At 32.6% G+C, this 16277-nt stretch overlaps 3 protein-coding genes across 16 annotated transcripts in view; all 3 read left to right on the plus strand.

Annotated features, from left to right (window-relative positions):
• Positions 1 to 1402, plus strand: part of LOC132704166 (diuretic hormone receptor-like) — a 325297-nt gene extending 323895 nt beyond the window's left edge. For 10 of the 14 annotated variants that reach the window (XM_060674007.1, XM_060674002.1, XM_060674001.1 and 7 more), the window contains one exon: positions 1246 to 1402. In XM_060674007.1, the coding sequence (XP_060529990.1) occupies positions 1246 to 1399 (154 nt within the window). In that variant the 3' untranslated portion in view covers positions 1400 to 1402. Of the gene's footprint in view, positions 1 to 819 lie in introns of all 14 variants that reach the window. The other 4 variants (XR_009619240.1, XM_060674011.1, XR_009619241.1 and 1 more) reach the window with 3 other exon arrangements.
• An 8768-nt stretch (positions 1403 to 10170) lies between these two features.
• Positions 10171 to 11032, plus strand: LOC132703847 (fungal protease inhibitor-1-like). The gene is made up of 2 exons (XM_060673361.1): positions 10171 to 10422; positions 10852 to 11032. Exons 1-2 carry the CDS (start codon positions 10224 to 10226, stop codon positions 10956 to 10958), a joined length of 306 nt encoding a protein of 101 aa, XP_060529344.1. The 5' UTR covers positions 10171 to 10223; the 3' UTR covers positions 10959 to 11032.
• Positions 11033 to 13489: 2457 nt separating this feature from the next.
• LOC132703839 (uncharacterized) lies at positions 13490 to 14291 on the plus strand. The gene is made up of 2 exons (XM_060673343.1): positions 13490 to 13729; positions 14112 to 14291. The coding sequence occupies exons 1-2, from the start codon at positions 13531 to 13533 to the stop codon at positions 14216 to 14218; spliced, it is 306 nt and encodes a 101-aa protein (XP_060529326.1). The 5' UTR covers positions 13490 to 13530; the 3' UTR covers positions 14219 to 14291.
• The last annotated feature ends 1986 nt before the right edge of the window (positions 14292 to 16277 follow it).

The raw sequence follows: 16277 nt of genomic DNA on the forward strand, positions 1-16277 counted from the left end.
ATGTTTCATCGGGGCACAGGTCCGGACTGGGTTTGTTTTATTTTATAATAAATTCGATGTTGTTTTCGATTTTCCGAAGCAAAATAATAACAAATTCAATAATGTAAAGATACAAAGTTACAATATTAATTTGGGTCAATTTCAAAGTTATTTTTGTCTCGAATTGCTGATTCGATTTGGTATATAGCTTAAAATGTCGCTTAAATTTTCAGAAACGATTTTCAATTAAATTCAAGTTTTACGCGTATATAGAGTTTGTCACATTCTGTGAGAATTCCTGTCAACAGTTTAAGTCGATTCATAGCCTTTTCTCAGCATCGTTTTTCTTGTTCACATCTTTATCTCTGTTATTAAATTAGGTCCGGAATTTAATGTCAAACAAGTATATTTTATAATGCCAGATGACATTACGCAAGAATCGTTCATAATTATTTAAATAAGACCTTGGACTGGCTCCCGCACAATCCAGACCTTAGCTCGATAGAATATTTATGGGATTAAGGGGCCTCCTTCTAGGATGTAGGAAACATTATATGGGAAATATGAACTAACATCTATAAAACACTAACGTGTGGTTATAAAGTGTAGTTGGAGGAAATTCTGAATTTCATTTAATAAGTCAGGTAAAGATAAAAAGCAACATTTTGCATTATATATTGACTGGATTATATATCTGAAATCTAAACGATGGGAAATGGGAAATCAACTTTACGCACTTGGAGTATCCAGGCCCGGACTTTTTTTTTTGGGTTATTTTTTTTAATACTGCCGTGAGTAATTTATATACATTTATTTTAATTTATGTTATTCTGTAACCAGATCACGATGAGCGGTAGGAAGAGCCCTGACCTTTGGACCGTGCCCACGTTGCCAACCAAATGAATAGCATAATATTGTCGACGTTTCAACGCAGAAGACTGATATGCAAAGCCACACACAAAAAGAACCTTTTATTAAATAGTATCTAAAGAACGGATTCTAGATCTAAGTAAAATTTTTTCCAAAGAAGTAAATTTAAGTTAAGAAGTTAATTTAATAGAAGCCATGTTGAATGAAATACCTTTTCATGCCGTCACACAAACATCCCAAAAAATTTTTATATCTGAATGAACATCGAATTATAAATTTTAACCACGATTTAGCTCTCTGTCTTATGGGTAGTTGAATATTAGGAGATGTGCTTTGGTTGTCTACGACACGCCCAGTTCAGAAGTGTCTTTAATCAAAACAGGCTTTGTTCGGTAGGCTCTATAGTCAACCTACCAATTTCTACCACAAGAGGGAATCTTGCACTTCCGAAGTGACCACCACGACCCTGGTGACGGTCAACGGCGGGCCCCAGGCCCGAGCCAGCCCCTTTTTGCATCCCCCCCGGACCAGTTATGGCGGCAACGTCTAAAAGCGTCGGTTAGATGGCTACGATGCTTCACGATAGCAGAGATGTTAAAAGTTAAGAATAATTCTGAAAAATTGATGAGGTCTCTGTTCCCGGTCAAAATTTATTTGCTGTTATACCAAAGTTTACAGGTCATATACATAATGTATTATCATCATTACAATATATATTATAATTAGTATTATGGTATCATCAGACTCTACTGAGCTTTTTATATTTAAATGATAAAGTTTAATATTATACGCTTTGAAATATGCCCCTTACAGTTTGGTAAATTTCAACCCTCATGTCTAATGACCGAGAGGAAAACTTTCACATGGTTTTCTGAAAACCGCATTTTTTCCTCTAAAATATTTTTAATAAATAAATTTAAAAAACTCTTCGAAAAATACTAGTTCCACATTGAGCGAATCTTATCTTCTGTTGTCAGCTGACGCAACTGAGCGTCCAAAACTATCAAATTTTTCAAAGCGATTTTCGCGCACCTTAAGCCCTTTTTCCATTCAAAATTTAAAAGTATTTAAGCTCCACTGTGCTCGTTTTTCAGATACTCTCCAAAAGTTCCCTTAAAGTGTTTACATAATATTTATTGAATTTTGTTTCTATACTTAGTTACCAGAACTTTTAGGGATGGAGAGGTCAACGAAATCATTGCAGAGTATCTGTCAATTACAGGCAGTTGGAACGATCGACTGTTATAATGGTTTCAGCTCCATTTATTCCAAGACTGTCTCTACTCGGTTTAGATGATTTCCTCTTCTGATGCAGCCATTAGCGTTGTGTCATCTGTATATCTCATTGGGATTCCTCCATACCATTCCCTGTTGGTCTTGAATGGGAGCGAATGCTGGTTTCCTATTCTGAGCTTGGCTATATTGAAGCAACTGAAACATCTAAAAAAACATCAATATCTTTCTCCAAATATATCTAAAAGTCTTTAGCAGAGCTCAATAACCCCTGTTTCAGTGTGATATGTTTGGTATAACTTCAGTGCTATGCTTAGCTTCAGTTTTTATGAAGATTTGCTTTTCAATTTCTTTAAAAGATAAAATTTTGAATTTAAAACTGTAATTAAAATAAAAATTTTATTTTTTTTACTGTCTAAAGTAGCTCGCCAAAATAGACCTAACTTTACTTCCTTTTATAGATGATCCAGACCAAAAAAAATTGTTTAATAAAAAAATTAGTTGTTTATAGACCACTTGTGTATTGTTCTGTACACTTTGGTACCAATGTTATCGTTTTCCCAGCCATTCGAAAACCTCGGTTGTTACCGCATTTTTGCCTATAGTCTAAGTAAGATTTCACATAATGTTTTATATTATGTATATGAACGTTTGTAAATATTTTTACCGTTAAAATAAATTAGTGTACACTGAATAAATAACACTGGAATATTTGAAAATTGCAACTTATTTTCGAACGAATTCACTCCATTTCATTCATCATACTGTCTGCATATTTAAATTTATATAGTTATAATGAAACGAGTATACCTGACTGGCTACCTATAAACCAATAATAATAAGTGTTATCTGTAAATAGGCAATTTTAAATAATTTTACGTACACCTTTAACGACTTAAGTGTTTCGTACAATCTATAAACTTTCTCGTAATGTTTATATATTTTTCATATGTGCGTCATCCGTTTTCCGATGTAAACCCCGTCCCACGTTCCTCGTACTAGATAGGTAGTGATAGTGTATTTTTTCCTTTGGTATGAATCCAAACCTTACTTACGATATTGTTTATTTTTTGTTGTAAACGTTCCAATATTTATATTGTACAATAAAGACAATTTTCGATTATTGTTATAGTTATTTTTCTCACCTGTCACTTTCACTTTGAGTTTTTCTTGATATTAACTGTCAACCTTTTCGACATTTTTTTTGCTGTTACTGGCTGTATACAGGGTATTTTTTTATGTACGCAACATATAAACTGCTGCAGGTTACTTTTTGAGTGAGTTAATGTGAATTTCGTGCAGAATTGCCTCCTGAACCAAACCTACGTATTTCAAAATAGCTCGTAACCTGGAATCAATTTATGAATTGTCGAATATAGACGAAGCCATCAAACACAAACAAATGAATGTCGATAACGCGATGAACAGAAGCGAGGTGTGTCTACCAGCATGGACTTGAAGAATGTCATAATTATATTTCAAAAACATGACTTTTTATGTTACCGCGGCTTTAAAGTCATTTAATAGACAGTATTATTTGTATTATTTGAAAATAAAACAATACAAAACCTCACATATATAGAATATATAGGGAATGTCTAGCCAATTTATGGCAACAGCCAAAAATAGGTCGCAATGTTAGACCGCACCTCAAAATTACATAGACCCATAAGTTGATCCTCATCTGTGCTGAAGACCCTAGAAAAGCTAGTGGATATGTACCCCAGGGACAGCACATTACAGACTTTGCTGCTAAGTGAGCGTGAATACGCTTACCAATAGAGGAAATCCAGCTCTGGATGACCTAAATAGGCCGCTATCCAAGACATTAGAAGATAAGGACATGGCTGTGGCCACCACTCATCGAGGGAGCGTCAGCAAATTCTATTACTAGAACGCTAAAAGGAGGCTCCAATGGTAGAAAAAAGAAAACAATAGAATAGACATGACGAGATTCTAGGATAGACAACCATAAATGGTGAGTAGTTTTTCCCCTCGGCTATGCTGTCTGCAGAGGGCTAGATATGCAGTCGAGCAACTTATTAAAAATCACAAGACTCAAATATCGGCAAAAGAAAATTGTAAAAACGCCCCACCAATAAGGCCAGTTATAATCTACTATGGTGGAGATCCAAGCCTGGACAAAGAGAGGTCGAGGAATTCCTCAAATTTACAGAAGACTTGTTACGCCACAAAAGAAAGCCCGTAAGAAGAATTGAACTGAGGTGGCTTTTGATGAAAATCCATTTATCAAAATAAATGAGAACTAAAAGTTCAAATTTTCACGAAATTTCACAATATTTCACCAAGATTTCAACAAGATTTCACCCTAACTCGGAAAAAAGTTAACCCATTGATGAAACAAGATTTATTAGATTGCTTAATAATCTTTAGACCAAAATTACTTTGAATTTAATAGACAGATTTACACCTCTAAGGAAGGTTTGATTATGGGAAACCCACTTTGTTATCCGAGATTTTTATGGATAATTTGGAAAATATCATACTAGAACATCCTTTAAGTAAAAGTTTTCTATGATGGTATAGATACGTGGATGATGTCTTTGCTTGCTTTGTTGGAACGGACAACCAGTTGAATTCTTTTTTAAATTACATTAACTCATTACATAATCGTATAAAATTCACTATCGAGATTGAACACGATGACTATTAATTTTTTAGACTTAACTATTACGAAAACGCAAAACAAATTAGATTTTTCAATTTATCATAAACCTTCACATACGGACACAGTCATATATAACAGCTCAAATCACCCTTATACACACAAAATGGCTGCATTTCACTCTTTTATACACAGACTTTTTAATACGCCACTCTCAACAGAAAATTACGACAAAGAACTTAATATCATTAAGCAAATTGCACTGAACAACGGCTGCAATCCGTCCATTATAGATAAAATTACAAGTAAAAAACAAATCCAGACAACAGTAAACTCTATTTATCCGAAACCTAATACAAAACACGAACAATTTAAAACAATTACATACATAGGAGAACCTAGTCAAAAAGTTTCAAAACATTTGTCAAAATGTGGTTTAAAAATAACTTTCAGAACTAACAACAATAAAACGAAATGTCCAAAATCTCAAAAATCAGGCGCCTACAGGTTGAAATGCGGATCATGTCCTAAAATTTATATTGGACAAACAGGTAGATCATTCAAGAAATGCATTAACGAACATAAAAGAGCGTTTAAAAACAATAGTCTTTACGATTAATTAGATTTAAATTCCTCTCCTTTATTAAACTGAAATTCTCACAACAACATTAATTAAGGTTTTACGTTAATTTTTCGGTATATATAGTAGCAGGAGTAAGAAAACACTGAATACACTCTGCTAAGAAGAGGACGAAACAGCCTTGTCAGTGTGCGGTTCCATCTCTGGAGATTAACCGAACCATAGGCACTGAGGTACACCAGAGAGCCGCTATCGATGTTGTGGGGTGGGAGAGATGCACTTGGATAACGCTCTATCGCTCTGGAGAGGGTCACAATAGGTCCTCCGGCTCGCAGTGATAGCCAGACAGATTGCTGACTCTCACAATTCGAAAATCTGAAATCGAAGAAGGCATCGACTTAAGCCATATCAGAGTATTCTCACTTGAATGTTATGTACACTATAATTTGAACGTTATAAATGTATATTTTTAATTTCAATAAATATTGTTGCGAAAAATACAAAAGCATAATATATGAGCTATAAAACGATTATCATAGACCGCTCGTATTGCAATCTGCAAATTGTCTTTTATCGACACAAAGCTTTTCAGCAAAAACTATGTCCACTTATTCGCCGTTATATTTATATATAAGTCACAAAAGTGGAAAAATGTCGCCATGTGGTTGGAATCGGTACACATGGATGCATACAATATTATAAAGCTGATCGCCTTCGGGTTGTTGATCACAATGGTCATCGCTTGTCCACGGTTCTACTGCGAAACGCATCCTTGTGAAAGTGTGGAAAGTTGTCCGGAAAATGAGACGCTGGTGAACACGTATTGCGCATGCTGTCGCACGTGCGTCCCTACCATTGGTAAGTGTTTGCTCCGGACCTGCTTGGTATTTAAGACGAAAAGATATTGTTAGCGTTCGTTTCGACGAAAATGTTTGTTTTGAGAATAATTAGTGTTTTAGAAAGATGGAAAAGATAATTTAATTAGATAGTTGTCGATTTCTGTACTAGACAAATTTGAAGTCCTTTATTTGCAATGCATACGTGTTGACGTGGACTGAATTAATTATCAAATGCTCTTTGATATACCACTATTTAAATGTTTGGACAATGTAAGTTGCGATTGTCCTGCCGTTAAACTCCTAAAAACTAGCGGCAAAGCATACCAAAAATACTTCAGGAACAAATGAGTGGATTTCTCTGTACCAGATTCTCAATCATGATTTTGCCGATCAGAGCGTTAGTCTTTTTCGCCACCGACTGAACTAGCAATTCTTTTCTAATATTCCATTCAGTGCACACTGAGCTAAAACAGAAAGCGTTGATATTTTGGTTTTGAAGTTCAATAGACTAGCTTGATTCAGCCGTATATCCATAAAAGATCTCAACAAGTAATTTACAACGCCCAAAAAAACCTTCCAATTTCAAGAGGTCCCAAAACCGATTTTTAAGACCTTGATGTAATGAGCACCAATTTAAAACTGTCCTTTTGCGAACCCCTGATCATTTCTAACTTGTCGTGTGCTGATACCGTTTATGAACCAACTTGGTTTTGAAAGTTGTCTTTCGTATTAGGAAATGACAGAAGTCCCTTAGGAAACTGGATCTTTTAAATCTAAATTATAAAACATTAATCAGAAAGCAACCTTGCATCCTTTAACGAAATTTATACCAGAAGAAAACAGATTTTGGTTTTGTCTAGTCAGAGAGAACCATTATCTTCTTACGAAGCCGCTCATATACCTAATATACCAGTTGCCTAGGCATTAAAACTAAAGAAATATGTATTTGCAAAAGAACTGAATTTTATGAATGAAGATTCAACTTATCCTGGTGGTCCTCTGATATTTTCACTAGAAACTTATTTATTATAATATTATTATTTCTGCAAATGTTATAATTTAGATCTTGTGTGGCTGAACGTTAAATCGAAAAGCTCACCATGAATGATACTTCGACTTTTTATCCAAACATTTTCTGTTGTATTGATAAGGTCTATGATTAATACTGTTATTAGATAAATAAATTCCGTTTATTATTGTTATTATTCAGTACCAGTGCTACATGTATTACTTTTGTCTGTTTCACTCAAGGTTATATTATGGGGTAGTTCCTTTTGTAGTGCGGATACCGTCTACTGCAAATCTTCCTCAACTTGACAAATTGGTATAATGAAAATGAAGAAATTAAATTATCCAAGTGGGAAAATAATTCTTTAGATTTTAAGATTTCTAATTATCTCCTGTACTTCAAGAAACCGCTTTAATTGGACCTGTGTTTCTAATGCGTAACAGAATATTTAAAGCCCGAGTTTTTTTTGTATTTTGTTTTGTTTGTTCAATTAAATGTTGTCTGTGATGTCTTATACAATTGTTGCAAAGTTGCAGAAAGTGCTTTTCCGTCAAAAATATCAAACGTAGGTGGTTTTTTTTTTACCAATTTGTGTGCCAATGACTGGGAACAAATAAGCACTGCTCAGAAAAAAGTTTGTTCCAAATATTTGTCTTATTACAGGTGAAGGCGGGAGATGCATTATTTTCAATGGGGTACCGCCTACTTCCGTATGTGACCGGAAGTTGAAGTTGACATGTTGCAACGGCACCTGCGAAAAGACGTGCGGTGAATAAATACAATATTTTGGCAAAAATAAAAGTATTTAGTGCAATAAATAAAATATAAATGTTTGAAGACAATTAATTTTTTTCACTTTTCTGAAGTTGGCACGTAATATCTAAGCTATTTTTGCTAAATCACTCCAGATTCATTTCTGAATATAAACCCAATAAGTTATATACTACTACTATACTTATATTCGCAAAAATTTAGTCCATAGTTATGAAAATATATTTTATTAGCAACTTTTACTTAATTAACACAATAAAATAATATTTATATAAATAATATTTTAGTGATATCATTTAAGCCCCTTCTGTTTTCTTCTATAGAGTAAATCAAAAAAATTAGTCAGACTAGCCATAATGTAATTATAAGAAAAAATTATTTAAAATATAAAATATGAATTCATATTAACTTTTAGAACACATTGAGATGATATTGAACTGAAACCTGAACAAAAATTTCCTATGATCTACATGATACTATTATTAAATGAAAGGGGGTTCTTAATTTCAAACCCTACGAATATTGCTATATTCATTGAATCTCGTACCATCTATGGAGCCATATTATTTTTTTTATATTTGGTCCCTACCTTTATGATTATATTTATATAGTTCACCCATCACAAATATATTAAAACTTTCTGAAAGTGTCGTGAAATATGGTTTTTCTATTATGTTTTTCACAATTAAGATAAACAAAGCCTTGGATACTGAAAAGCTACCCAAGAATTAATCGTATATTGTTACAAGTGTAATATTTTTCCAAATAATATTTTACATTGAAAGAATATTAGCTCACGAGTCGCAAAATTGTTTTGTTGGTTATAAGTTTGCTACTGTATGCTCTGATTCTTATTAATTTATACTGGCCAGAAGACTGCGTTCATTTAGAAGGTTCATACAGCACATTGTTCACAATTAGGGACGCGTAATTTTGTTGGATGTTGGTTCATATGACATTTCCAGGCACAATCACACAGTAATAATATCACAAAAATATTGATTTATATGTATAAATTGTAACAGAATAGAATATACTTACAGGCTCGTGCAAATTGAAGATTTCCAACATTTTAAACCAGCTTATTGTCATTTTTACAACCAGGAAGACAACATCAAAACAAATTTTATTATAAGCGAAGACCTGGAAATCGGTGTTCTTGGATATTTTGTCGGAATTTATAACGGCAAAATTAGTGTTTCTTTAAAATCCTTTGGACAGTACTACAGGGTAGTCTCAGACTATGTCTCGAATGGAATTATCATGGTATGCTTCAAAATGTCCAGGAACACCAATTTCTTCACTTATAATAAAATTTGTACCGTGACAATTCTATTCGAGACACAGTCAAACACTCTAACCTATCCTGTAGTGTTGTCCAAAGGATTTTAAAGAAACACGAATTTTGCCGTTATAAATTCCGACTAGCTCAGGTGAGAGAAGACTGTTTTCTGTCTGCAGCCAAATCATAAATAATTTTCGATATATTTTGTGGACTGCGGAACCAAATATTTAAATTCTGGAATTCATAATTCAAAAAATTGTCACTGTTGGTATAATTGGTTCTCACATTGTTCTGGATGGTTTTCTAGATGGGCTTCACCTCATAATTAGGCAGAATCTAGATTTCCAACAAGATGGCGCGCCAGCTCATAATTTCCGAGGCACATATTAATTTTTATCAACCATTTTCAACAATAAATGGTCAACAGATATAACCCCACTTAATTTCTAATTATGGGGTTATTTAAAGGACGAATTTTATAAGAAAAGATAACACAAATTGACGTTTTAAAGGCTGCAACGAGAGAAAAATAAACCAGATATATGGTAGAACAATTCGCTCAATAGAAAAACGTGCTCCAAAATGTATTGAAGTACATGGTGCAGTTAAACACCTCTTAATCATAAATTAATATGCCTAAAAGAGAAATGTGCTGATAGAGTAAAAAATATTCAGAGTATTCTATTTAAAAAGAGTTCATTTTTTTATTTTCAGTTATAATCAGTGGAAGAAATGCTACTACTTTGCTAATTTAACCGACTTTTTAGCTCTACTCATAAAAAAACAGCAATATGTGTGACATTTTGCGCTCTCAACACAAATAGCTACTTGTTACCAACTTGTGGTTAGCAGTAGCGCGGAGAGTGACATTGAAGGGCCAGCGATTAAAGCTAGAGGACGGGGCTATTTAAATAATGTTTTATCGTCGCAAATGCGTACGGTTTGCAAAAAAATATTTACTCGACATACGCCGTATAAAAAGGCGGAACTTGATATATCGTCGATGATACCGTCAACGACTACACGCCACAATGAAATTGCCGCTACTGACGACGGTAACAACCCTACTACTTGTTCTGATACTGACCGTTACTTGTCAAGAACAGCTAATCGTCTGTCCGCCCGATTACTGCCTCACAGTCAAATGCGTGAGTGACGAATCCTGTCCTAAAAACGAAACGTTGGTACCGACCTTCTGCGGATGTTGTCGGAGATGTGTCCCAATCATTGGTAAGCATCCATTCTCCCAGATACGGACGTTAAATACAGGTAATACAAGAAACAGAAGAAATCTGCAGCATATTTGTCAAATTAAGTTTATATTTTAACAAATGATCCTGTAGATTTTGTGTGTTTCGTGCATAACCTGTATATTATAATGTTTACAAACTAGCATCGTATGAATTGAGATTTCCTATTAGTTCCATATCCTATAGAATTCCATAGTAGTAAATGAATTTATTTTTTTTTGTTTGAGACCATTTGTAATGTACCGAGTAAATTAAATATTTCAAGATTTTTTCATTATATGAGGATATTACAGAGCCTTGTCTTGAGCATCTTTTCCTTAAAATGAAAATGGAGGAAAATCTACTTTTGTTTCAACTGATTATGCCGCTCAAACAAAAATGTTTGTTCAAAATATTCGTCTGATTACAGGTGAAGGTGGGAGATGTATTATTTTCAACGGGGTACCGCCTACCTCCGCATGCGACCGGAATTTGACATGTTGCAACGGCACCTGCGAAAAGACGTGCGGCGAATAAATACAATTTTTTGGAAATAAATAGAAATATTTAGAGTACAACTGTTAAATGGAATAAATAAAGTTTAAATGTTTAAAGACATTTTATTTTATTCACTTTTCCATGCCCATAATGCATAATCAGCAATTTTTGCTGAGTCAATCCAGAGTCCATTCGGAATATAAACCGAAATTTACCAAATATACACCGCATAGAAAATTATATATATTATACTACTACTATAATATATTATATATAATATATAATATAATTAAGTTAACTAATAAGTTAAGTTGATTAGTGATTTCCGGTTTTCACTGCAGCCTATTAAATGCAAATAAATTAATGTGGTCCTCCCCTTTCCAAGACAAAAGTAATTATTTTATTTATATGCGCCAGAATATAGCCCATAATTATGAAAATGTATTTTGTTTATGGGTTTTACTTAATATATGTAATAAAATAGTTTCAATTTTCAACAGTGATATCACTTAAGGAATTTCAGATTCATGATATTTTTCTTCTATATAAAAACAATTTCAAATATAAAATATGAATTGACCTTAATTTCTAGAAAACACTGAGATGATATTGAACTGAAACCAAATAAAATATTTTCCTGATAATTAAAGGAAAAAATTATTGAGACTTTCCTTCGGATTTGCTATATTTATTGAATCTCATCAACCATCGGACCATAATTATATTATCATTTATATCTGTCTTCTACTTTTTAGGAGTTTATTTATATTGTTCACCCTTGATAAATATATAAAACTTTCTGAAATTATCCTGAAATATATTGTTTATATTATGTGTTTCACAATTAAAATAAACAAAGTCTTGAATACCGAAAAACTACCGAAGAGTTAATTGTATATTGTTAGAAGTATAATAATTTTCCAAATAATATTTAACATTGAAAGAATATTAGCTCACGAACTTGCAAAAGTGTGTTATTTAGTACAATAAAGGTTTACCACTGTATATCTAAACTTTTTTGTTCACAATTAGTGACACGTAATTTTGTCTTAATTAAGTAATTAAAAAATCTTCTCCATTTTAAGAAGTCGTGTATGCAATATATACTTGTGGGTGAATTAGAACGAATAATATGTATAAATTGTAACAGAATAGAATACACTTACAGGCTCATGCAAATTGGTGATTCTAAACATTTTTAACCAGCAAACATATTTCAACAGCCATGGTTAAAAAAGTTTACACCCATTAAAAGAACCAATAAATGCAAAAATAAAATTCTGAATCCGTTAATACCATCACCACATGTAAAATAAAACGATGCGCAGGTGACGTACGACAAGTTGGACAGTCATTTTTTGGAACGTTAGCGACAAGCGGTTGTCTTACGAACTACAATGAATTTTTTCTCCAATTTGACATGACATGACATAGTAGGCGTATTTGACATAAATACAGGGTGTCTAAGTAGTGTGTCAAAGTAATAATTATTATTTGTTTTAGAGAAAAATGTTAAATGCAAAAGTTATAGATGAGAGTAAAAGAAACAATTTAAAATTATTTTCATATATATAGGGCGATACACAAATATGTGAAAAACCAAATTTATATGTTTTTTAATATAACACCCTGTATATTACAACATTAGTAGAAACTCAATCACCCAATATACAGTTGAAATGGTCCATACAGATTGTGTTTTGATTTGTGGTTATTTTTTCTTCAAAAATTCCCTATGTTTATTACCCTATATTTTTGAAGCCATTTTCGACAGCAGTAATTTTATTATGCCTACAATTTTATAAAGCAGTACAGTCATTTTAGACTTGTCTTGAACTTAGTTTGAATCGTTTATGCAGGGAGAGTCAAAATGAAAAATATTAATTTTCTTGAAAGAACCAAAAGGGACACTCTGTTTTCAAACCGTGCGAAAATATCATAATACAGAGACGAATTAAGTACAATTTCCAAACAATAGGATTAAGATTAAGAAAGGCATTATTTCTAAATTAATGGAAAGAAGAAACATTTTTTTTAAACAAAATTGACCTATATATTTTTATTTTTCTTGGGTTATTACGATATTTTCTCAATAATTGTTGAAAACTAACCAAAGCTAACTTCCACACAAGTACAGGATAAATGACCACCATTTTATACAATGTTTGGCATAATAAAAATACACCTGTCAGAAACCGCTTCAAATATATGGGGTATAGTATAGATCATAAGAACCCTACATTGGGTGAACTTGAACTAACTTGAAACTAATTTTAAATTGTTTCTTTTAGTCTTGTCTATAACCTTTGAATTTAACATTTTCTTTGCAACAAATAATAAATGATAAATTGTTTAACACATGTAATATTTTTATAAAAAAACACTAGGTGCGATGCTTATAACGCAAATAGCTACTTGTTGCCAACATGTGGTCAGCAGCGGCGCGGAGAGGGACGTTGAAGGGCGAGCGATTAAAGCTAGCGTTATTGAAATAATTTTTTATCGTCGCAAATGCATACTGTTTGCAAAAAAGCATTTACTTGTCATACGCCGTATATAAAGGCGGAACTTGATATGTTGTCGATGATACCGTCAACGACTACACGCCACAATGGAATTGCCGCTAGTGACGACGGTAACAACCCTACTATTAGTTCTGATCGTGGTCGTTACTTGTCAAGAACAGCGTTTTGACTGTCCGCCCGGTTACTGCTTCGGAGTCAAATGCGTGAGTGACGAATCCTGTCCTAAGAACGAAACTTTGGTACCGACCTTCTGCGGATGTTGTCAGAGATGTGTCCCAATCATTGGTAAGCATCCATTCTTCCAGATACGGACGTTACAGAAGAAATCTGCAGCACATTTGTCAAATTAAATTTATATTTTTACAAATGACACCGTTCTTTTCAACCTAATACTATCTTGTTTACAAACTAGCGTCTAATGAATTCTGATTTCCCAAACGTTCCCAAATATGGATTTTTTTCATTATATTAAGATATTACAAAGCCCTACTCACAAAATTGTTATCCTCAAAAGGAAAATGGAGGAAGATCTACTTAGCTCTCAACCGTGAATTGTCGACTATGACGTAACCGATCATTTGTCTGTGTTATTTAGCATTTCAATAAATAAATATAAATCACGGCCCTCAAACAAAAATGTTTGTTCAAAATATTCGTCTGATTACAGGTGAAGGCGGGAGATGTATTATTTTCAATGGGGCACCGCCTAAATCCGCATGTGACCGGAAGTTGAGATGTTGCCACGGCACCTGCAAAAAGACGTGCGGCGAATAAATACAATATTTTGGCAAGAAATAAAAATAATTAGAGTACAACTGTTAAGTCTAATAAATAAAGTCTAAGTGTTTGAAGACATTTTATTTGATTCACTTTTCTGAACGTGGCGCGTAATACATAATAACAATTTTTGCTGAGTCAATCCAGAGTCCATTCGGAATATAAACCGAACAAGTGATGGATTTTACCAATGCGCGTGCTAGTGAATTTACCAAATAGACACTACTATATATATAATATATATATATATATATATATATATATATATATATATATATATATATATATATATATATATATATATATATATATATATACATATATTATATATATATTAACTAGGTTAACTTGCTTTTGAATTATCTAATAAATTAAGTTGCCCGATTAGAGATTTTCCGTTTTCATTGCAGCCTATTACATGCGAATAAATTATTGTGGAGTTTTGTCTGAATTTCCAATATTGCCGTCCTCCCAGTTGCAAGACAAAAGTAATTATCTTATTTATATTCGCGAAAATTGAGCCCATACTTACGAAAATGTATCTTGTTAATGGGTTTTACTTCATATATGTAATAAAATAGTTTCAATTTTCAACAGTGATATCACTTACGGAATGTCTGGTTCATAGTAGTTCTCTTCTATATAAAAACAATTTAAAATATAAAATATGAATTCGTATTAATTTTTAGAAAACATTGAGCTGACATTGAACTGAAACCAAAAAAATAATTTTCCTCTGATCTTAACGATACTGTTATAAAACGAAAGGTGCTTTTTAATTTAAGATCCTACGGATATTCTACCGTTATTTGGAACCATACTTATTTTTATTATTATTTATAATTACTACTTCATCAATAACTAATTTATAAAACTTTGTGAAATTATTCTGAAATATATTTTTTATATTACGTGTTTCACAATTAAAATAATCAAAGTCTCGGATGCCGAAAAACTTGCTAATAATTAGTTGTATATTGTTTCAAGTGTAATATTTAACATTATAAGATTATTGTTCACGAGTTTGCAAAAGTGTTGCTCAGTACAATAAAGGTTTGCTACTGTGTCGTTCTTGTTAATTCATATTGGCTAGCAGTACTGCGTTCATTTAGAAGGTTGGGACTGCACTTATACCAAAATATACTTGGTACGTGAAGTGCGCCTTCTGATTGATCTTTTTGTTCACAGCTAGTGACATGTAATTTTGTCTAAATTAAGTTTATGTTGGATTTGTAGTCCTAAAGTTTTGACTTACGTAAAAAATCTCCGCCATTTTAAGAAGTGGTGTATGTAATTTATCAAAATAAATAAGAACTAAAAGTTCAGATTCTCACGAAATTAGATATTATGACATGACGATTGTTTCGACCACACCGCGTCTTTATCAAATGTAATATTTACAAACTACCTGCTACTATGTATACCGAAAAATGACCATAAAACCATAATTAATGTTATTGTGAGAATTTAAGTTCAATAAAGGAGAGGTATTTAAATCTAATTGATCGTTGAGCAATACATTTGAATGTCTCATTTTGTTAATCTCCATGGCTTCCAATAAATTTAATTTTCTACTTTTTGTGGCCGTATGTAAAATATCAAAATTGTCGTCAAAAATGTGTTTTTCTGTGTTTAAGTGTGTAGCATAATTAGAATCTAAACCCTCTTTTATGTTCGTTCATGCGTCTCTTGAAGGATCTACCTGTTTGTCCAATATCCATTTTAGGACAAGATCCACATTTCAACCTGTAGACACCTGATTTTTGGGATTTTGGACATGTCGTTTTATTGTGTTTTAAATATTTTCCTATTGTGTTGTTAGTTCGGAAAGCTATTTTGAAACCACGTTTTGACAAATATGAAATTTTTGCACTAGGTTGTCCTATGTATGTAATTGTTTTAAATTGTTCGTGTTCTGTATTAGGTTTCGGATAAATAGAGTTTACTGTTGTCTGTATTTGTTTTTTATTTATAATTTTATCTATCATGGACGGATTATAGCAGTTGTTCAGTGCAATTTGTTTAATGATATTAAGTTCTTTGTTGTAATTTTTTG

Source organism: Cylas formicarius, unplaced genomic scaffold, assembly GCF_029955315.1.
Source record: "Cylas formicarius isolate icCylForm1 unplaced genomic scaffold, icCylForm1.1 PGA_scaffold_6__28_contigs__length_40554024, whole genome shotgun sequence".
Taxonomy (NCBI): domain Eukaryota; kingdom Metazoa; phylum Arthropoda; class Insecta; order Coleoptera; family Brentidae; genus Cylas; species Cylas formicarius.

Excerpts from the sequence above, each read along its gene's own strand:
- LOC132703839 (XM_060673343.1), top strand. The coding sequence starts at position 13,531 with ATGGAATTGCCGCTAGTGACGACGGTAACAACCCTACTATTAGTTCTG. Across the intron at positions 13,730-14,111 it reads GAGATGTGTCCCAATCATTG|GTGAAGGCGGGAGATGTATT; the intron begins GTAAGCATCCAT and ends GTCTGATTACAG.
- LOC132703847 (XM_060673361.1), top strand. The coding sequence starts at position 10,224 with ATGAAATTGCCGCTACTGACGACGGTAACAACCCTACTACTTGTTCTG. Across the intron at positions 10,423-10,851 it reads GAGATGTGTCCCAATCATTG|GTGAAGGTGGGAGATGTATT; the intron begins GTAAGCATCCAT and ends GTCTGATTACAG.